General features: G+C 45.4%; 1 protein-coding gene across 4 annotated transcripts in view; it reads right to left on the reverse strand.

Annotated features, from left to right (window-relative positions):
• Positions 1-10,822, reverse strand: part of GAB3 (GRB2 associated binding protein 3) — a 94,583-nt gene extending 83,761 nt beyond the window's left edge. For all 4 annotated transcript variants that reach the window (XM_070291923.1, XM_070291922.1, XM_070291921.1 and 1 more), the window contains exon 1: positions 10,356-10,822. In XM_070291923.1, the coding sequence (XP_070148024.1) occupies positions 10,356-10,427 (72 nt within the window). In that variant the 5' untranslated portion in view covers positions 10,428-10,822. The remainder of the gene's footprint in view (positions 1-10,355) is intronic.
• Positions 10,823-23,347: the final 12,525 nt, after the last annotated feature.

Raw genomic sequence — 23,347 nt, forward strand, 5'->3', positions numbered from 1 at the left:
AAAAAAAAAGGCGGGGGGAGTGACAATGGCCTGATTCCTCCACTCTCACTCCAGGTTCTGAGCACAGGGGAACTTCTAATTGGAGAAGGACCTGTGCAGAGACAGTTAGCTGGGCTTTTCCTTTGAAGACATCATCCAAGCAGCTCATCAACAGCAACAAGCCAAACTCCTCGAAAGGCTCCTCTGGGCCTTATTCTGATACCATTTTGCCACTAGGCCATATCTCCTTCTCTGTTAGGCCCAGGTCTGGAGGTGGGTGTCACTTGATTCTTGCAAATCACTGAAATGCTTCCCTCTTTGTTGCCTTCAGCAACCAGGTCCTCCATCTCCCCATCCTCTTCCCTCTCAGCGGTCCTGACACATTCCCTGTGACTCTGTGACTCCAAGTGGTTGTGCTCAGTTGTGTCCAACTCTTTGTGACACCCTGGACTATAGCCTACCCGGCTCCTCGGTCCATGGGATTCTTCAGGCAAGAATCCTGGCATGGGTTGCCATTTCCTCCTTCAGGGGGATTTTCCCCACCCAGGGACTGAACCCACATACCCCACACTGGCGTGTGGACTTTTTACCACTGAGCCCACCCGGGACGCTCTCAAACTCAAAGACCTGCCCCCAAACAAAGGTCTGTGGTCCCATACTCCCTCCTGCATGGCCTCTATGATATAATCAGGACTCCAAAGATCTGGACAGATTGGCCTTAAGGCTCCACAGTGATCAGAAAGGGGAAATTTACCAGGAAGAAAGGAAAGGTCCAGTCCCTAGGACTTGACAAAGCAAAACATCAACGGCACATGTAGAGGCTAGAAGAGAGAGAGAGAGAGCTCAGCAAAAGCACAGAGGAAAATGTGGTTCCCTCGACAGGAAGCCGGCATGAGTCAGCAGTGTGGTGGCCGCCAGCCCTGAGCCAGGGGGACCTGCAGCCTCCAGCAGGGGAAGGGGCGCTGGCTCCTCTCGGCCTGAGGCTTTGATCCCAGGAGTGCACTCTGTCCTGGGAACAGTTCAGAAGAGGCAGGTCTGTGGCCCAAGAATATGGAAGGATCAGCGGCATCCATCGGCCATACTCAGATGCCTGAGAGGAACCCAAGTCAGTGAGAGCAAGTGTGTGTTCCACGTAATCTCACCAGGTAACAACAATGGGCAGACTGTCCAGTCAGAGCTGTCACACACCTCTTTGGGAAGAGTGTTATATAACCAGTTTCCTGTTGGTAAAGTGTCCAAACAACACGTGATCACTCAAAAAACGTGGCCAGTGTGTCATGAGATCACCGCTGATACACTTGCCAGTCACTGAAGTTTACAGAACTGCACTGTGGCCCAGCTTGCCAACCACCCTGCTCAACAACCTGTCTCTCCTGAATGTTTTCATTAAGCAGTCAACACCTGACATTGGTTATTTCTCTAGAATTATTCACATATTCTTACTTTCTGCTGCACTCCTACAAATAGCCCTTCTGTTCCAGTTTCCCTTCCAGCTGGTCTCCCCTGCCAGTTCAACCTCAAGATCGCTGCTGCAGACCCCAACACAGTCTGCGAGCCCTCTAATTAAATCCTCATCGAGTAATAGTTCCCTGATCCCAATGTGCCCAGTACTTCAATGAGGTGTCTGCTTCTCAATGTGCAAAAGGCTGACCAACTCCAAGACTTAAATTGTTGGGCGAAGCAGGTCTGGGAAACTCGACTCTCTTCTAGCTTACATGTGTGGGTTGAGATCCTCCAGAACCAACCTGAGTCTAATGCTGCAAGGTGTCCAGTGATTCCACCAGGTCTTCTATGTGAAACCACGACCACATTTAGGAGAGACTGGACCCAGAGCATTGGAATGGGACACTTGACGGCATTGAGCTGCTTCTAAGCACTCTGATCTCCCCAGTGCCACTGGAAGGGCCACTAAGGAGTCGAGTCCTCAAGAAAGAAGATTCCAGTCACCTCACCAGGCAGAAACAATTTTATCAGCTAAAGAAAGAAAGTGAAGTCACTCAGTCATGTCCAACTCTTAGTGACCCCATGGACTGTAGCCCACCAGGCTCCTCCATCCATGGAATTTTCTAGGCAAGAGTACTGGAGTGGGTGCCCATTTCCTTCTCCAGGGGATCTTCCCAACCCAGGGATCCAACCCAGGTCTCCCACATTGCAGGCAGACATTTTACCGTCTGAGCCACCATTAAAGCCCAGCTAAGGCATGGTCTTTCTCCTTTCTCCTCCCTACTATTTTCTGTAGGGTTTGCTGGTAGTGGTGAACTCCAGCTCAGTGGCCTCACTCAGCCTATCAGACACTCGCTCTCTTTGACACGAGAGGGAAGGAGCAGGTAGGCAGTAGTGACAGCGGGTTTCTCACTAGAACAAGCTCTGAGTTGTGGTTTGGGGTGTTTTTTCCTGGCTGTTTAACCTCAAAACTGGTTCTCCAGCCCTCTCAGCATGTCTGTCAGAGACCCAATATCATTCTGATAAGCTCTTTTTCTGCTGAAATCAGTCAGGATCAGCTTCTGGTGCTTGCAAAGTAAAACCTTGACTGGTACCACATCTACAAGGAGTATGTGGTCTGTCCAAGTTTCCTCATTTCTAAAATGCACTGAAATTGAATGAAGGAATAATAAATAGAAAAGGAGAAATTACAGAGCTATAAAAATTAAAAAGTAGAACTAATAGTAAGCAAGACACTGATTCAGTGCCAAAACAAAACTCAGTAAGACAGAACACATCAAGTAACCTAACCAACAGGGGAAAAAGGAACAGAGCCCAAACTCACAATGACAAGAAAGCAATACCTCTGGGAAGAGGAAAAACAAATTGTAAAAATCATAAGAATATTTTATAAAATTATATGTGATGAATTTGACGGCCAGAATGAAACAGATACTTTTCCAGGAAGAGTATAATTTACATAACTGACTCAGGGAAAGATAGACTAAACAAATCAATTTCCATAAAAGAAACAGAGTTGACAAAGATCTAAACACACCAAAAAAGCACCAGATATAGCTTAGAGGGGGATTCTGCCAAAATTGTAAAGGGCTGTTAATTCCAACTCTACTTAAAATATTCTAGAATATGGCAAACTTCCAAATTTTTGTATGAGCCAAGTATAACATTTATGCCAAAATCTGCTAAAGACTGTACAGAAATAAATAAAGCCAAATTTAAAGCCAAAGACCAGTGTCTCTCTCATGAATATTGGTACAAATATACAATATAAAATATTTGGTTGGCCAAAAAGTTTGCTCAGGGTTTCCGGCCAAACCAATATTAGTATGAATAATCCAACAACACAATAAAATTATACCTTGTCCAGCTGGTACTTTTTCCAGAAATGTAAAAGTGGTTTAATATTAGATGATCTATTAATAGAATTCATTGCTTTGCCAGATTTAATGAAAAAGTCATGTGACCATCACTAGAAAAACTGAAAAACTTCTTAATAAAATCTAAAAATGACTTTTGATGAAAGAAAAAACTGATTAATACAGGAATTGTGGAATATTTCACTAACATGAAGAAAATATATTCTCCTAGCCCCAAAGTCAATATATTCCTTTTTTAACAAACAGCTTTATTGAAGTATAACTGACACACAAAGAACTGTACATAACTAACATGTACAATTTGATGAGTTTGGCATATGTAGACACCCGTGAAACCATCACCACAAGGTAACTGATCCATTACCTCCCAAAGTTTCCCTGTGTGCCTTTGTGTGTGTGTGTGAATGTGTGTGCACTAAGAACACGTACATGAGACCTAACCTTCTCACAACTTTTAAGTGCATAATACAGTATTGTTGGCTATAACCATTATGCTTGACCGTAACAGTCAATCTTTAGAAACAACTTATCTTGTATAATTGAGACTTTATACTCTGGTGATTCAGATGGTAAAGAATCTGCCTGCAGTGCAGGAGACCTGGGCTTGATCCCTCGGTCAGAAAGATCCCCTGGAGAAGGGCATGGCAACCCACTCCAGTATTTTTGCCTGGAGAATTCCATGGACAGAGGAGCCTGGCAGGCTACAGTATGTGGGGTCATAAAGAGTCAGACACAGCTAACACTTTATACCAAGAGGGGCCAGCAATCCCACTTCTGGATATATGTTCAAAAGAATTCAAATCAGGATCTCAAAGAGATATCTATGCTTACATGTTCATCAGAACATTGTTTACAATAGCCAAGGCACAGAAACAATCTAAGTATATTCACTGATGGATGCATGGCTAAAGAAAATGTGTTATTTCCATAAAATGGAATATTACTCAGCCTTTAAAAAGTAGGGAATCTTGCCATCTGTGACAACATGGATAAACCTGGAGGACATTATGCTAAGTGAGATAAGTCAAGCACAGAAGAACAAATACTGCATGATTCCACTTTTAAGAAAAGGTCCCTAAAATAGTCAAAGTCTTAGATGCAGAGAGTATGATGGTGGCTCCCAGGGAACAGGGGTAAAAGGAAATGAGGATTTGTTGTTCAATTGGTATAAAGTTCCAGTATCTTTCTTAATAGAAAAACACTGATCTTGACTTGCTTATTTTATTTTTTTGGCTGCACTGTAGATCAAAATAGGCTTGCCCATTGTCAATACTACTTTTTCACATTGGGGTGTTACCCAACACATTTGGACAAAATGGAAAAAAATGAGATACATAAGAATTGAAAACAGAAGTGGTAAAATTCTATTTTGGATGACATGACTGTCTACATAGGACATCCTCAAAGAAAAATCAACTGAAAAACTACTACAAAAAATAAGATAAATCAAAGGTAAGAGGATAGAATATTAATATGTTGAAATTATATTGGACCAAATTTTGTGCATTTCCAGCTGAACCTGGCCCCACCTGCCTTCCAGGCCTGGCTACTCGCTTTGTGCGGAGCTGTGGCCTGTGCTGAGAGTCCTTCCCCACCATGCCCAGGTCTGATCCAATGGACCCTCAAATAGTCCAGAGCCTTCCACCACTCCGGATTCAGATTAGACACCGGGCCACAAAACATTCGCTTTCCTAGTGGTTGCCCAGAAAGACACTGAGAGACAGGCACCATAACCAAACTGGGAGATACATTTATCTCCCTTCTTCGTTGCAAAAGACCGTCTCAAAGACAAATTGATTCTATAGAGCCTGTCCAAGTCCATCCAACTGACCCAACTAGTGGGTGTGTTTTCTTATGAAACTGCAACCAATTCAGTAACACACTATTTTGTATTTTATTTACTTCCTTTCCTTTTTCCATCACTCTCACCACACTGAGATTACAACCCCAACAGAGCCTTGGCAAATAAGCTTTGGCTCAAGTTGTGTTTTCTAAGGAATGGAGGTGAAGAGAGAATCTAATAGCCCTACAGATACAAACAACAGTTAGTAGACATAATGGAGAAAGCCCCGTCTACAGTAACAACAAAAGTGAAAAAAACAACACACACACACACACACACACAGAAACCCCAAATAGACATAAGACTAACAAGAAGTGTGCAAAGACCTATGTGAGAAAAACCTGGAAATACTCTTCTAAGACATAAAAGCTGACTTGAACAACTGGAAAGACATATTTTGTTCTTGGATAGAAAGGCTCAACACCATAATATCAGTTCTCTCTAAGTTAATTTAAAAATCTAAAATAACCCTCCTTTCCAATAATAACAGATTTTCTTTTGAAAGTAAGCAAGCCAATTCTCAAGTTCATGTGGCAAAATAAAATCAAAACTAGCCAAACTAAACTCTAAAAATTCCAACAACAACAACAACAAAAAACCACCAACAATAAAGTCATATCAGTGGAGGCTTTTCTGGTGGCTCAGTGGTAAAGAATCTGCCTGCAATGCAGGAGACCCGGGTTCTATCCCTGGGTCTGCCTGGAGGAGGGCAAGGCAACTCACTCTAGTCCTCTTGCTTAGAGTCCCATGGACAGAGAAGCCTGGCAGGCTGCAATCCATGGGGTCACAAAGAGCTGCTTATGACTAAGCAGCAGCAGCCATATCAGTATTCAAGTCAATCGTAAAACCTCTCTAATGAAAAGAGCATAATAATGGCACATGAGTTGACAGAGATACAATAGAAGATAACAGAAAATTCAGAAATTGAACCAGAATGAAATATAGGAATTTCATCTATGATAAGGAAGGGCACCAGTAGGGATACAGACCAATTTTTTAAATAATTATGTGTTGGCAAAATTGTACAGCAACTTGGAAAACAATAACATCAGATCCGTTCTTTACATCTGCACCAAGGTAAACTCCAAAAGGATCCTGAATCGAAATATAAAAAATAAAACACAAACCAGGGCTCCTGTTTGCTTCTGCTCAGCAGCTCAGACCCAGCACCGCAGTGTCCCAAACACTGAGCTGATGACATTCCTGGGGAAGAAGGGCTGTGGGCCTTGCCTGAAGGAGGAGAAATGTACGAACTCACTGCCCCAGCACAAGGCCATGCCCAGTACAGGGGCAATCACCCCTGCTGGGCAAGCAAGTTGGAGCCCCGGGCTTTGGCAGGAGGGAGCTGAGAGTCACACTTTCAAGTCAATCTAGGTGGTGCAGATCCCACCCCTGGCCACCTGCCAGCATCATCATCCCCCCAGGCTGATGCCTGACCCGGCCTGCAAGTACCTGCATCTCCCCCATAGACCCCAATGCCTCAATAAACCCAAACACTCAGGGGAAAAATGATCAAATTCAACAAAATACAAGCAAAAACAAAACCATACAAGCACCAGAAGCAGAGTCAAAATACAAGTGACAAACAAGGGAAACGTATACACATCTCTTCTCCCAAAGGACTAATCATCTCCCAAAAATTGCAGCTAAAAAGACCAACAGGGAGAAGGCACACACATGTCAAGACATGTTCAACTTCCCTCCATGTAAAAGAACTGCCAATTCAAATGACAATGAAACACCATTTCTCACCTATTGTATGGCAAAAAATGTCCAAGTTTAACATCACGTGCTGTTGGCCAAGCAGTATTGACACTGCTGGAAGGAATGCAAAATGGAACATTCGTTAATATCTATGGATTCTAGATTCACAGGCCCAGCAATACCAGCTCTGGTAATCATCCAGGTGTACCTGCATAAAAAGGAAAGCATCACCTGGGCAATGCTATTAGTTGTGGCCATGGTTGTACACATCAAGAGGGGAAACAACTCAGGGGTCCAAAATAGGGAAGTGGCTGAATAAACGTGGTATGGCCACACATCAAGATGGTATACAGCTGTCAAAAATAATGAAGATCTCTGGTCACTGACATGGACAGAATCCTAGAGTAACATTTTTTTTTGAGAATTTTCAAGATCGACTCTCTTACCAACTTTCAAATCCACATTTCAGTATTACTAGCTACAGTCGCCATGCTGTATATTAATATACTCAGAACTATTTATTTTATAACTGCAAGTCTGTACCTTTGGAGTAGCTTCACCCATGTCACCCACCCACCCCCCTTCCCCTGCCTCTGGCAACCACCAGGCTGTTCTCTGTATCTCTGAGTTCAATTTTGAAGAGTTTACATAAAATTGAGATCACCTGGTATTTGCCTTTCTCTGTCAGACTTAATTCACTTCGTATAATGCCCTCAAGTTCCATCCATGTTGTTGCCAGTGGCAAGATGTCCTTATTTTGGATGGCTGAATAATATCCCACTGTATATATATGTGTAGGTAAAGAAGGGTCTTTATCTCCCTGGAGAAGGAAATGGCAATCCACTCCAGTGTTCTTGCCTGGAGAATCCCACGGACAGAGGAGCCTGGCTGGCTACAGTCCATGGGGTCGCAGAGTTGGACACGACTGAGCAACCAACACATCTTTATTCATATGCTGATGGGTACTTAGGTGGCTTACCTTACCTATTAGAAATAATGCCTCAGTGGATATGGGGGTGCAGATACCTTTGTGGATCAGTGATTTTGTTTCCTTTGGATAAATACCCAGAAATGGATTTGGTAGATCATATGGTAGCTCTGTTTTTATTTTTTGAGGAACCTCCGTACTGTTTTTCATTGTGTGCCGGTTTACAGTCCCACCAACAGTGTAGGAGGGTTCCCTTTTCTCCAACATCTTTGCCAGCATTTGTTAACTCTTGTCTTTCTAACAGCCATTCTGATAGGTGTGAGGGGCTAGCTCACCTGTGCTTTTGGTTTGTATTTCCCTGACAATCAGTGGTTGAGCCTATTTTCATGTGCCTGTTAGCCATCTATTTGTCTTCTTAAATCAATAGACAATGTAGAATGGAATATAGACTAAGCTACCTTTGTGAAAGAAAGGGGAAAATAAGGAGCTATGTACGTATGTCTTTGTATTTATGTAAAGAAATATTGGACAGGTGAAGGTAGAAACTAAGAAAAAAAATGGTTGAGGGCTAAGGGCAATTAAGATGGATGATGACAGAGGGGAGACTGAGATTTCTCCATGTATGTCTTAAATATATTTTAAAATTTTGAAACATGTAGACATAATATCTATTCATAGACACAGAAAAGAAACATGGTTACCAAAGGGGAAAGTGGGGGATAAATTAAGAGTTGGGAATTAGACACACACTAATATGAATAAAAGAGATAAACAGCAAGGTCCTGCTGTGTAGCATCGGGAACTATATTCCATATCTTGCAATAACCTATCATGGAAAAACTCTATAGCTGTATAGCTGAAAGTAACACAATACTGTAAATCAACTACAGTTAAATTTTAAATTTAAAAGAGCAGTCACAAAACTAACTTGGCTCATGGATTCAAGAGGATGAAACACCAGCTTAGCTTGCACTGAAAGACTTACCTAAAAACAGACTCAGCTTCTGTTAGTCATTTAAGAAACATGAACAGAGTACTACTTGCTCTGGCCATGTAAGAACTGAATTATTGCCTTGTTTGTGCTAGTAGCCTGCTTTGTTATGTCGCTGTGTTACAAATGTTACGGTGTGGACTTCCGGAGGACAGGGAGCAAGTTATTTTTTCTCGATGACACAGGGCCTAGTTCAGAGTTGGTGCTCAATTAAAAAGAAAGAAGGAATGAATACCCCCTATAAGATCTGAACCAACAGCGGCTGAGTGATAGCGTCGCGTTGCCTCGCGGCCCTGACGCATGATCGCCACCTAGTGGCCACAGGAGATTCCTGCAGAGCTTAGAGAGAGAAACTTGACTTCGGCGTGTGTTCCCGAGATGGCTTTCAACCAAAAAGCATCAAAGTCTGTCTAAACGACTATGTCCCTCATTAGAAAAAATTACCCTTTCTGGTCTTGAAGTGTTGGGAGGATGCCACTGAGGCAGTCTCGCGTCCTAAGTCTCCTCCATCACCACCCGATCACACGACTCACACACTAACCGGTGCAAAGTCCACACCTGCCACACCTCCATCGGACCTCCCAAGAAGGAAACACATGTGATAACAGGTGTAGACACTCATGGCTTTCCCCAGGTGGATGAGCGGCTAATCAACTTTCCTAAGCCAGTCTCGTCAGGACAAGATATACACCAGTCCTAGCCAACAACCTTCCACGAACTTTGGTCTGCAGGTTCGCCAGCTTCCTGCAGCGTCGGACACTCGCTCGAATGTCGAAGGGCAGAGAGTAAACCTGCCTCGAGCTGGTTTTGCAAGGCCGGCTCTGTCGCAGACCGTCACCACCACCACCACCCCCCCACACCTTTGAACGTCAGTGAGTTTTCCAAGCAGCTGCACCCTTAGCAAAGCTGTTGAGTGCTTCAGAGCTCGAGAAATATTGGACCTCGTGTTTAGGGACTGGTGGACCCCAAAAGAATGATGAAGGTAAACACTGGTCGTAAATCAGGGGGAAAAAAAAATCTATCTATGGCTGTAATGAGAAAATGCCTCTAAGAGACGGACACGAGTCTGCTCCTGGCTCAGCGGAGAAAGGGGTCTGAGCAAGTGTACGTTGCAAAGACCTTGTCCTGCTGACGCGGCTGGAGAGAAGAAATTTCGAGCCGGGGTCGTCCATTTAAGATGGTGATGGGATGCGTAGGAAGGGGAGGTCTCCTGAGCGCCCCGTGTCTCCTCCTACCGAAAACCCGCGGTGCCCATAAGTACCAGCAAAGAGGGGCGTCCGAAGAAAGAAAGAACGAAGAAGGAACAGCCTGGGGAAGACCGCAAGGGCGGCGGTGTCCGATGACAGTTACGCGGAAGGATGGGGCTCGCGGCCCATCGCCGCCACGGCCCCGGGGACCGGGACGCTCCTTCGGGAGGTCCCGCTCCGAGACCAGGGTCGGCGCTCGGCTCCTCGACGTACGATCTCGCTTTGCCGGCCGCCTGCCTCGCCCGCCGCCGGAGCGTCGCGGGTGGGGAGGATCCCGGGGATCCCCCGCGCGCGGAAGGGCCCCGGGACCCCCCGAGGGCGCGGGGCGACTCCCCCTACTCACATAGCGCTGCAGCTTCCTCTCAGGGGGCGACTTGACCAGCCAACCCGTGCAGACGGTGTCTCCCGTGCTCATGGTGCCTGCCTTCCCTCTGGCTCGGCCAGCGCCCGCGGCGGAGGAAGTCGGTGGGGTTGCCGGCGGGGCGGGCCCAGCGCCTCCCGCCCGATCGCCGGCCCAGCGCCGCCACCCCCCCGGCGGCCCCGCGACCCTCGGCCCGGGGTGGGGGGCAGGCGCCACCCCCCGGCTCCGGGCAGCCCAGCCCGGCGGGCCGGAGCGGGCCCCCCCGCCGCCAATCTCGCCCCCCGTCCTCCCCTCCCACCCCGATCGGCCGCGTCAGAAGGGCTGGTCTCCGGGCCTCGGGCCTCGGAGTCGCGAGAGGCGAAATCTACACCCGCACCTGCGGAGTCAAAGCTCACGGACGCAGCCTAAGCGCCCCGTGACTTCCCGCTTCCCCTGGTTCACCAAGCACTGCTTCTGCTGGAGCCCTCCCCCAAAGACTGCAGACTCCAGCGGCAGGACAGAACCCAAGTCCTCCCCGATCAAAAGGTTCACACAGGCAAGGGCTGTTTGCAGAGTTGAAAAGATGGATCCCAGAAAGACAATGCAGCCGGTGACTGAGGCTGGTAAACAACAGCCACCCACACGACACTTGCTGAGTCCTGCAGGGCCCCGTAACTATGCCAAACGCTGGACAGGCGGCTAGCTCCCTAGATCCACACCCCCTATTATCACGGTCTCAATCGTGCAGGTGAGTAAGCTCAGCCACAGCGAGACATCCCCTGCCAAAGTCATCCAACGCAAGAACTGAGACGCAGCCAGGCCTGGTTGTACGCTCTTCAACGGACGCTCTGCCCTTGGTGAACACACTTGGGAAACATAAAAGCACGAATAGCAAAGTTCGGATCAGCACCCAGAGTTCTAACCTGTGTGATGCCTCTCCCTCGGAAGGGTCACTTGGAAGCAACAAAGGTCACATCATTTCGTTGATTGACAAAAAGACTTCTCAGCCTCCTACCATGTCCTTCCAGAGAGCAATGATTCTTGTACATTGATGTTCATGTGTTGTTCTATAATCAGTCAGGATTCACTGTGGGGAACAGAGTTTGCTCTAGGGGTTTCAAGCAGAAAGGGATTTAATTCAAGGAGCAAAAGAAAGTGGAGTCCCTCAGTCTTGTCCGACTCTTTGCGACCCCGTGGACTGTAGCCCACCAGGCTCCTCCATCAGTGGAATTTTCTAAGTAAGAGTACTGGAGTGGGTGGCCATTGTCTTCTCCAGGGGATCTTCCCAACCCAGGGATCTAACCCAGGTCTCCCGAATTTACCATCTGAGCCACCAGGGAAGCCCTTAGGGAGAAAGTGCTTACAAAACCATTGGAAGTGCTGTAGCGTCAGGAGTCAGTGGCAGCTAAGAGAAAACCAACTATCCACTTTACTAAACCCCCTTGCTAGCCAATATCAGTATACACCCCCTAGCAACATCCACTGGTTCTTGGCAAATTTAAAGCTGCTCTACTATTCCTGCTACAAACGAAACAGCATTCCCTAAAACAGGAGACCACAATGCCCATAAGTCACTATATCCATCTCTAGGGGATATTGATTTGTCTTCTGGTTCATATATCATCTCACCTCAACAGTCTCAAATCTAAAGGAAAACTTAAAGCTAACCTCGATCAACCTTTCTTTGACATCCATGAAATCAGTAGAGAAAGAAAATTGGAAAGTTGACATGTCCCTCCCCTTGAGAGGGTAACAGGCAGGAAGGCCGGGGGTCTCCAAACGGAGGAAACAGGCTGCAAGTGTCAGACATTTTTATCTCTCTTAAGTGGCAGGAAGAAGCAAACTAGTGATATTTTTTTCCTTCTCTATACAAATTTAAAAGGTTTCTCTTAAAATACTGTATTGCCATAATGACACCTGGTTCCACCTGAATTTAACTATTCTCAAACCTTGAGTTAACCAATGCATTTTTCTTATGGAAATGTTTGTCTTAAGCTATGTTAATGTACTATGCATTTACCCCAGGCTCTGTCTTCAAGTCGGTTCTGCCTAATGCCTCAGAAACGACTTGACAAACCAGTATGTTATACTCAGGCATTATTCCCCTAATCTATGTAAACGAAACTATTTGTATGGTAATGTGCCATTCTACAAGATTCAAGTCAATCATTTTATGGCCTGAGATGAATCATCTGGTGCCAAGATTATCCCAAAATGCATCTTATGGATGAGGGGCCTGGTGCCATTCTGAGTTTTAAGACATTTCTTTCATTAACACACTGCTGCTGCTGCTGCTAAGTCGCTTGGGTCGTGTCCGACTCTGTGCGACCCCATAGGTGGCAGCCCACCAGGCTCTTCTGTCCCTGGGATTCTCCAGGCAAGAGTACTGGAGTGGGTTGCCGTTTCCTTCTCCAATGCATGAAAGTGAAAAGTGTAAGTGAAGTCGCTCAGTCGTGCCCGACTCTTAGCGACCGCATGGACTGCAGCCTACCAGGCTCCTCCGTCCATGGGATTTTCCAGGCAAGAGTACTGGAGTGGGGTGCCATTGCCTTCTCCAACAGACTGCTAGAGACTATATAACATCCAGCTGAAGACTAGCAGGGGGGTACTCTTTCTGCCCCCTTCTGATGCCTATGTCAGAAGCGTTCTGTATCTCCTTTATGCTTTAATAAAACTTTATTACACAAAGCTCTGAGTGATCAAGCCTCATCTCTGGCCCCGGATTGAATTCTTCTCCTCCGGAGGCCAAGAATCCCAGCGTCTTTTCGTTCAGCAACAACCTTTCACCCTTCAACAGCTACTACCATTCTCCTTTCTGTAACTGATCTTGAGACCATCGTTGGTCTTTTTAAGTTCCTTCTTCACTACCCTCCCTGTCTTCCTTTTGCTCTCCAACTTCAGCTGGTCAGAATCCATTACCTGGTAAGTGACTCAAACCTTTCTTCCTGCTGAGCCTGAAGCCTTCATGGTCTGCCTGGATGCGGCAGGAGTCAGAGGTACCCCAGAGGATCCCTTGGATTCAAGTTATAATCCTTCTCAATCCCATGGGTGAACAGTGACACTATTTCCAGGTGATAACATCCTAAGAAACCTGTATGCATGACAAAAAGCAACAGTTAGAACCTTACATGGAACAACAGACTGGTTCCAAATTGGAAATGGAGTACTTTAAGGCTGTATATTGTCACCCTGCTTATTTAACTTGTATACAAAGTACATCATGCAAAATGCTAGACTGGATGAAGCACAAGCTGGAATCAAGATTGCCTGGAGAAATATCAGTAACCTCAGATATGCGGAGGACGCCACCCTTATGGCAGAAAGTGAAGAGGAACTGAAGAGCCTCTTGATGAAAGTGAAAGAGGAGAGTGAAATAGCTGGCTTAAAACTCAACATTCAAAAAGCGAAGGTCATGACATCCGGTCCCATCACTTCATGGCAAATAGATGGGGGGGGGGGGAATGGAAACAGTGACAGACTTTATTTTCCTGAGCTCCAAAATCACTGGGGATGGTGATTGCAGCCATGAATTTACAAGACACTTGCTCTTTGGAAGAAAAGCTATGACAAACCTAGACAGTGTATTAAAAAGCAGAGATATCACTTTGCCAACAAAGGTCCGTATCATCAAAGCTATAGTTTTTCTAGTAGTCATGAGCGGATGTGAGAGTTGGACCATAAAGAAGGCTAAGCACCAATGAATTGATGCTTTTGGATTATTGTGCTAGAGAAGACTCTTGGGAGTCCTTTGGACTTCAAGGAGATCAAACCAGTTAATCCTAAAGGAAATTAACCCTGAATATTCATTGGAACAACTGATGCTGAAGCTGAAGCTCTCATACTTTGGCCACCCAATCAATGCAGAGTCAACTCATTGGAAAAGACCCTGATGCTGGGAAAGATTGAAGGCAGAAGAAGGGGGCGACAGAGGAGGAGATGGTTGGATGGCATCACCAACTCAATAGACATGAATTTGAGCAAACTCCAGGAGATAGTGAAGGATAGGGAAGCTTGGCGTGCTGCAGTTCCTGGGGTTGCAAAGAGTCGGACACGACTGAGCAACTAAAAAACAGCAACATCAACCATCCAAGCCTACTCAGTAGACTGGTAGTTTGCCTGTTGTTTCAGTGGCATAAAAAACCCTATGTCACCAGATGGCAATCTCAACTTGCAATATGATGGAACCAACACTTGGGTTCTGGTAGAAGCATCCCTTTCTTGGGAACCAACAGAGCTCCAAGCCTCAGGCAGGGGATGAAATGCCCTGAGAGTAGACGATTAGGAATGATGACTCCTGATTGTGAAGAATCCTTCCCCCTTCTTGATTCGCAGGCTGTGGATTCCAGCAAAGGAGAAACAGCACCATACAATGGCCACCACCTCAGTCCTGACTCCTGTAAGACAGCAGTTCCCCTTCAGTGTCTTTTCACCAACTAGGGTAGGAACTGACCTCTATTAGACTGACCATCCCCACCGTCTACAGCCTGGGTCTTCAGGGCAGTCCCTCTTGCATAGGGCACAAGTCTCGTGTCTTACAGGGATTACCTTGGTCAGAAGCACTGTTATATGAAATATTGCTAAAGTGAATGCAAGACAGTAAGTCTATGAGGGGGGCCAAGTCATCCGAAAAGTCGCTTAAGATAAGTACCTATTCAAGACAGGACAAATTGTGGCCCCTCCCACTGTGGGATATGGGCTGATTTCATCAATGGCCACCAGGTGGCGGACTCCTCCCCCCGGAAGGCCACCATGTTGTGCTGTGCTTAGTTGCTCAAGTCGCATCCGACTCTTTGTGACCCCCATGGACCCCCACCAGACTCCTCTGTCCATGGGAACTCTCCATGCAAGAATACTGGAGTGGGTTGCCATGCCCTCCTCCAGGGGATCTTCCCAATCCAGGGATCAAACCCAGGTCTCCCACATTGCAGGTGGATTCTTGACCATCTGAGCCTCTAGGGAAGCCCAAGAACACTGGGATGGGTAGCCTATCCCTTATCCAGGGGATCTTCCTGACCCAGGACTCGAAAAGGGGTCTCCGGCATTATAGGCAGATTCTTTACCGGTTGAGCTACCTGGGAAGTCCAAAGGCTCCTTTACTGGGGGAATGAATGTAGGTCTCTGCTGTGGACAGGCTGAGTACATAGCAGTGCCAGTGGCTGCGACCTGAGGGTAGTTCCTGGGAGGGGAGACTCACTCCTCTCTGCTGATTCCTTTACTCTGTAAACTTCCCTGGTGGCTCCGATGTTAAAGCGTCTGTCTACAATGCGGGAGACCTGGGTTTGATCCCTGGGTTGGGAAGATCCCCTGGAGAAGAAAATGGCCACCCACTCCAGTATTCTTGCCTGGAAAATCCCATGGACGGAGGCGCCTGGTAGGCTACAGTCCATGGGGTTGCAAAAAGTTGGCCATGACTGAGCGACTTCACTTTCCTCTGTAAAAACAATTCTCCCCATTAGACTCTCAGTCCAACCCATGGAGCCTGCCACTTGCTTCCTTTGGAGACCTTGAACAAGACACCTAGGAGGGGACACGTGGCAGTCAAGGGAAAGGGTTGTCCACAGCAGGGGCCGCAGAGCTGGGAACCACCTTCTTGAGCGACTGTCCTATACCTTCCAGATCTGCATAAGTCTGGTCTAAAATCTTCCCCTTCCCGTGGAGGATTAGATGGCCAGACATTCAGACTTTCCCACAGACCAGGAATAAGCCAGAAGCTGTTGATCAAAAGGAAAATATGTTTGTAGTAGAGGGCATGATGTCCTTCGGGAATCCACAGGATGTTTCTCTTTTCAGGACTTGTCATAAGCTCCGTGCAGCCCTGCAGTGTGTCAAGTGACTTGTACCTGCTATAGAGACTTTCCTTGTCCTGGGTCCCACCAAAACCGTGTCACCTCATAGGTAACTTGCTGAAGCACTGGTGGGCACAATTTCATGTAGTATATGCTGCCTATGAAATCTGAAGAACCCCACCAAATGTGGTGCCCGAGTGGGAGGTGGTATGAGGTGCAGCAACTTACTGAATACCTAGCATGGTCTAGACCATATCAAAACATCACTAAGGGTCATTCTCTTGGGTTTTCATTGGCTTGATCTCCCACACTCCACACTCTGGCATACATATGTCTTTTTTTCTTTTTTCTTCTGAATATTTTTGGGAATCAGGGGTTGTCCTTGTTACCCTGTTGCAATAGCCCATGAGGCTCCTCTGTCTATGGGATTTCCCAGGCAAGAATACCGGAGTGGGTTGCCATTTCCTTCCCCAGACGTGTGACTTGAGGAAGCATCTCTGGTACCTCTTGGCCACCAACTGCAGTAAGCATGATGTCTTCAGTGTAATGGCCCAGCATAATGTTCACCATGACTGTCGAAACAATCAAGTTCCGTTCATCTGAGATGATGACAGATAGTCAGAGGGCAGCTGGTTTGTACTCCAGCCTGGGGAGAGTAGATAATTTGAAGAGCAAGTGTTTTTCTAAAAGCTGGATTCCCTTTGTGACTTCTTAGGCTTAGTTTGAAATAGATAACCAACATGGACCTACTGGATAGCAGGGAACTATATTCAATATCTATTTAGTTATATGAATAACTATATTCAATATTGGACTTCCCTGGTGGCTCAACTGGTAAAGAATCTGCCTGCAATGCAGGAGACTTGGGTTCCATCCCTGGGTTGGGAAGATCCCCTGGAGAAGGGAAAGGCTACTCACTCCAGTATTCTGGCCTGGAGAATTCCGTGGACTGTACAGTTCATAGGGTCACAAAGAGTCAGACACGATTGAGCAACTTTCACTTCATATAGGGCTTCCCTGGTGGCTCAGAGGTTAAAGAATCTGCCTGCAATGCAGGAGACCTGGGTTTGATCCCTGGGTTGGGAAGATCCCCTTGAGAAGGAAATGGCAACCCACTCCAGTACCCTTGCCTGGAAAATCCCACGGACAGAGAAGCCTGGTAGACTGCAGTCCATGGGATTGCACAGAGTCGGACACGACTGAATGACTTCACTTTCACTTTCACTTCATATTCAATATCTTATAATAATAGAAAAGCATCTGAAAAAGAATATATATATATATATATATATATATATATATATATATATATATATAACTGATTCTCTGTGCTGAACACCTGAAACTAACATGATATTGTAAATCCACTACACTTCAATAAAATAAGTAAACAACATTTAAAAACAAAACAAGAGAAGAGGACGTTTCCCCCACCAAAAAATTAGGTTTAGTTTGGCAGTTCTTTAAGTACTGTACATCTTGTAAATAGAGGGATTTATGAAAACAAGCATCCACTATTAAGGAAGAGTTTCTATTTTAATGATGTTATATGGGGCAAAGTGGCCATGCATCTAACTTATTCTCTGTGAAAAGAGAGGAAATTTAAAAAGAAAATTCTTCTCCAATTTCTAGATGAGGGACAGACATGGGGAGATAGCTATACATGTGTGTGAAAGGCCAATAATGTAAAATTCACAAATCATATCCACAGACACATAAAAAGAATTATACACCATGAGCAGATGGGGTTTTCTCTAGAGATAAAAGGCTCACTCAATATATGAAAAATTAATCAATGATATCTACTATATTGACAAGCAAAAGAAGTCATATGGTTGTATTGATGCAGAAGATACATTTGACAAACCCAATGTCGATTCAAGACCACAATGCTCATGATGTGTAAGTCACTCAGTACTAAGGCTAGAGGGGCAAATTCTTCAACTTGTTAAATAGCATCTATGGAGGACATGACTAACATCATGGTTAAATTGTGAAAAATGGGGCATTTTCTCTTATGGTTGGGAAGAAGGCAAGGCTATCTGCCCTCACTACTCTTATTCAACACAATGTTGGAAGTTCTAGGCAGTGCAATAAGGGGAAAAAAACAAAAAGTGCACAGATTGAGAAGAAGAACTAACAGCTTCTCAGTTTGCAGATATCATTGTCTTCATAGAAAATCCAAAGGAATCTACTGGAAAAACTCCCATAACCAATAAGTGAGTTTTACAGAGTTGCAGGATACAAGATCAACACATTTCAAAGCTCATTATTTAACTGCAGTGATCAAGATTGTGTGGGATCCACAATATTGTAAAGTAATTAGCCTCCAATTAAAATTTGTTAAAAAGTGAAAAAAAAAAAAGATTGTGTGGTATCAGTAGAAAAAAGTGAAAGTGAAGTCACTCAGTCGTGTCTGACTCTTTGTGACCCTGTGGACTGTAACCTACCAGGCTCCTCTGTCCATGGGATTTTCCAAGCAAGAGTGCTGGAGTGGGTGCCACTTCCTAGTATCAGTAGAGGGAGAAGCATCTAGATAAATGGAATGGAATAGAGAACCCAGAAAGAGACCCGCATCAATTTCCCCAGCTGGTTTTTGGCCAAGATGTAAAACCATCCTAGTGGGGTGTGCCACTCCCAGCCAGGGCCCAGCAATAGTCAGGATTCTTTCTTTATGACAGTGAGTTCCAGGTTCAGCAACTTCTGTTTCTCTTTGCAGGGAATGTCTCTGTCAACCTGTCTCAGAGTTTTGGGCCCCTGGATTTTCATGGGACTTATCTTTCACTCGGTGGTGAAATACTTGCTAGTTCCTGGGCATCTGGTCCATTTGGCATGATTTCTTTAATGGAGCAGGCCAGCATGATGGTTTGGGGCAGAATGAGATGATCCACTCAGTCAGGGACTTCTTTATGATAACGTGCCAGATAATTGACGGGACAGTGCCTGGGGCTTCCTTTGGATGATTTTTCCATCATTGGAATTCTTCCAGCTGCCAATTGTGTTGGTTTCCAATTATGCAGTCAGGAACTGGGTGTCCACAGGTAGAGAGATCCAGACTAAGATTCCATCTCTGACTAGTGGACCACAGTGGCCTCTATGGTCCCAAGGGTAAGTCAGAGGCAGGTTAAGAGTACATACTTGCAGTATTCCGTGTACCTGGCCTCACCCTTGCTTGACAGCTGAGCCTGTGAATTGACTGGGTCTGGAAATTCGATGAGAGGCCATGATTTTCCATGGTGGTGATTAAAGGCAGGCTGCTGTTCACTAGACTGAGCGTTTTGGTCGGTGGTGATCTACTACAGATATGTGCTGCAGTCCATGGGGTTGAAAAGAGTTGGACATGACTGAGCTGCTGAACAACAACTATATATATATGGGCTTCCCTGGTGGCTCAGATGGTAAGGAATCTGCCTGCACTGTGGGAGACCTGGGTTCAATCCATTGGTCAGGAAGATTCCCTGGAGAAGGAAATGGCAACCCATTCCAGTATTCTTGCCTGGAGAAGTCCAAGGACAGAGGGGCCTGACGGGCTACAGTCCATAGGGTTGCAAAGAGTTGGACATGACTGAGTGACTAACACTTTCATTTTTCATCAGTTCAGTTCAGCCACCCAGTCATGTCTGACTCTTTTTGACCCCATGAACTGCAGTACGCCAGGCCTCCCTGTCTATCACCAACTCCCAGGGCTTACTCATGACAACATGATCAATCACCCCAAAGATCCTTGGGGGTGAACCATCTTAGTTCCAGCTTCCAGCCCTGCTGTGTGTTGTGTTACCTATCCTGTTTCTATGGGATTTAGTGCCACCACTTATACTCTGCTTCTCTGGGATTCCATCCTTCCCACTGAGAGCACAAGCCTGTTTCAATGGCAAAACCTCCCACCTCCTTCCCGAGACTAGTTCTCCAGAATGTTCACCAAAGTATGTCTCAGTGTTTTGCTGAAAGGAATGTCACCCAAAGGGATAACATTAGTTAAGGGGTGAGGCAGTGGGTTGCACATGACAACTCATTCCAACATCGTCCTCCTCAAATCTTGGGATTGGAGACAACAAGGGATGGGAGGAGTAGGTTATAAGAATGGGCATCCCCTTGCTTGGTAACTGACTAGGTGACACCATTATAAGGTCTCCAAAGAAGGTCGAAGCAGCCTCATTAGACAGGGGAGGAAGAACCACTTCTGCTGGTAAGGGGGAATCTGGAAAGGTTTAGGGTTTGGCCACCTGATGCAAAGAGCTGACTCATTTGAAAAGGGCTGGAAAAGATTGAAGGTGGGAGGAAAAGGGGACGACAAAGGATGAGATGTTGGATGGCATCACCGACTCAATGGACATGAGTTTCAGCAAGCTCTGGGAGTTGGTGATGGACAGGGAGGCCTGGTGTGCTGCGGTCTATAGGGTTGCAAAGAGTCGGGCACGACTGAACAACTGAACTGAACTGAAGGGTTCAGAAGTCACAGATTCATTCAACACATACTTCCAGAGCATCTTCTAGGAGCTGTGCAGAGAGCTGTGGACAAAATAGACCAGACTTTCTTGGCTTCATAAGGCGAACATTCTGGTGAAGAGACAGACAATAAAAAAAGGTCCATTGAAGGCAGAGGGAACAGCAGATGGCAGAGCCCCAAGAAGAGCGTGTGTGCCTGGGGAGTAGTCTTAACAGTTAGAGGCACTGCGGCCAGAGGGGTGAGAGTCTGGTCATGAGCAGAAGCAAGTGGGCTCAGAAGAGGAACTGATGGCAGACACTGACAGCTGTCATCAGCATTTTGACTCTTACTCTTAGAGAGATGGGTTATCCATTGGTTTGGGCTGCTGTAACAAATTACTCCCAACTGGGTGCCTTTATTCTTTAATAAATTAATCTTTAATTTTTAAAAAAAATTCACTGTGATTGGATTGGAAAAGGAAACAGCCACCCACTCCAGTAGTCTTGCCTGAAGAATCCCAATGGACAGAGGAGCCTGGCAGGCAACAGTCTATGGGGTCGCAAAGAGTCAGACACGACTGAGTGACTAAGACTTTATTGGAGTAGAGTTGCTTTACAATGGTGTGTTGGTTTCTGCTGTACAGTGAAGTAATTCAGTTATACATATACATATCTCCACTCTTTTTTAGATTCTTTTCCTATGTAGGCCATTACAGACTATTGAATTCCCTGTACTATAGAACAGGTACTTGTTAGTTATCTATTTTATACATTATATATCTATTTTTATTTATCTAATTCGTTAACTATTATTAGTTATCTATTTTATATTTTATATATAGTAGTGTGTATATGTCAGTCCCAAACTCCCAATACATTCCTCCCCCTCCTTATTCCCTGGTTTATGTTTGAAATCTGTGACTATTTCTGTTTTGAAAATGGGTTCAATTGTACTAGGTGGCTTTAAAGAACATTTATTTTCTTACCGATTTAGAGGTTAAAGTCTCAAATCACTTCAGTCTCCGCCTCTATGTTTACACGGTCTTCTCTTCTGTCTGCATCCTTTCTTCTCTTTGAAGGACACTTGTCATTGGATTTGGGGCCCACCTGAGTCATCCAGGATGACCTCATCTGCAGATGCTTCACTGCAGGACCTCTGCAAACACCCTGTTTTCAAATAAGTTCATATTCATAGGGTTCAGGGGTTAGGATGTATCTTATGGGGGCAATCTTCATCCCATTAGAGATGGGACGCCATCGACGGGATTGGAGCAGAGGAGGGACATGGCCTGACTTATAGTTTCATGGTGTCTCCAGAGACTGTGTTGAGAAGACAATAGAGTTGGAACAAGCAGAAGGAGGGAGGAACTGCAGAGGAAGAAATCTAGGAGAGAGATAAGGATGGCATGCACTCCAATGACAGCATTGAGTGTGGGGAAAAACCATCAGGTTCTGGATCTGTTTAAAGCAAAGGTGCCAAGCTTTGCTAACAGATCAGATGAGGAGTGTTGGAGAACCATTAGTGAGTTCCTGAAATTTAGCTAAATATGTATCAATAAAGCATTATAAAATAATGGGGGGGTGTAATGGAATGCTGGTGGATTGGTTGACACTGTGGACTTTGTATTTAAACCAAGTATGTATGAAACATTAAGAAAATGTAAAGAATATTTATTCTCTTACAGAGAATAAAACATTCTTATGTATTTCATTAAGGCTTATGTATAAAACATTAAGTTAGAGTATTATTATGATTACCTTGATATACAACAAAATAAACTGTAGATAGAATAAAAGTTAAATGAGGAAAAACCAATTATATATGTGTGTATATATGCACACACACACACACACACACACATATACATATATATACACAAAAAATCCAACCAATCCATTCTGGAGGAGATCAATCCTTAGAGTTCATTGGAAGGACTAATGTTGAAGCTGAAACTCCAATACTTTGGCCACCTGATGTGAAGAGCTGATTCATTCTAAAAGACTCTGATGCTGGGAAAGATTGAAGGCAGGAGGAGAAGGAATCAACAGAGGATGAGATCGTTGGATGGCATCACCAACTCAATTGACATGAGTTTGGGTAAACTCCGAGAGTTGGTGATGGACAGGGAGGCCTGGTGTGCTGCAGTTCATGGGGTAGCAAAGAGTCGGACATGACTGAGCAACTGAACTGAACTGATGAAAAATGAAAGTGTTAGTCACTCAGTTATGTCCAACTCTTTGCAACCCTATGGACTGTAGCCCTCCTCTGTCCTTGGAATTCTCCAGGCCAGAATACTGGAGTGGGTTGCCATTTCCTCCTCCAGGGGATCTTCCTGAACAACGGATTGAACCCAGGTCTCCCACAGTGCAGGCAGATTCCTTACCATCTGACCAATAGGGAAGTTGTTCAGTAGCCCAGTTGTGTCTGACTCAGCAACCCCATGGACTGCAGCACACCAGGCCTCTCTGTCCCTCACCATCTTCCAAAGTTTGCCCAAGTTTATGTCCATTGCATTGGTTATGCCATCCAGCCATCTCATTCTCTGACATCCTCTTCTCCTTCTGCCCTCAACCTTTCCTAGCATCAGGAACTTTTCCAATGAGTCAGCTGACCAAAATCAGATGACCAAAATACTGCAGTTTCAGCTTCAGTATCAGTCCTTCCAAAGAGTATTCAGGGTTGATTTCCCTTTAGACTGACTGGTTTTATCTCCTTGCTGTCCAAGGGACCCTCAGAAGTCTTCTCCAGCACCACAGTTTGAAGGCATCAATTCTTCGGCACTC

Source organism: Ovis canadensis, chromosome X, assembly GCF_042477335.2.
Source record: "Ovis canadensis isolate MfBH-ARS-UI-01 breed Bighorn chromosome X, ARS-UI_OviCan_v2, whole genome shotgun sequence".
Classification (NCBI taxonomy): domain Eukaryota; kingdom Metazoa; phylum Chordata; class Mammalia; order Artiodactyla; family Bovidae; genus Ovis; species Ovis canadensis.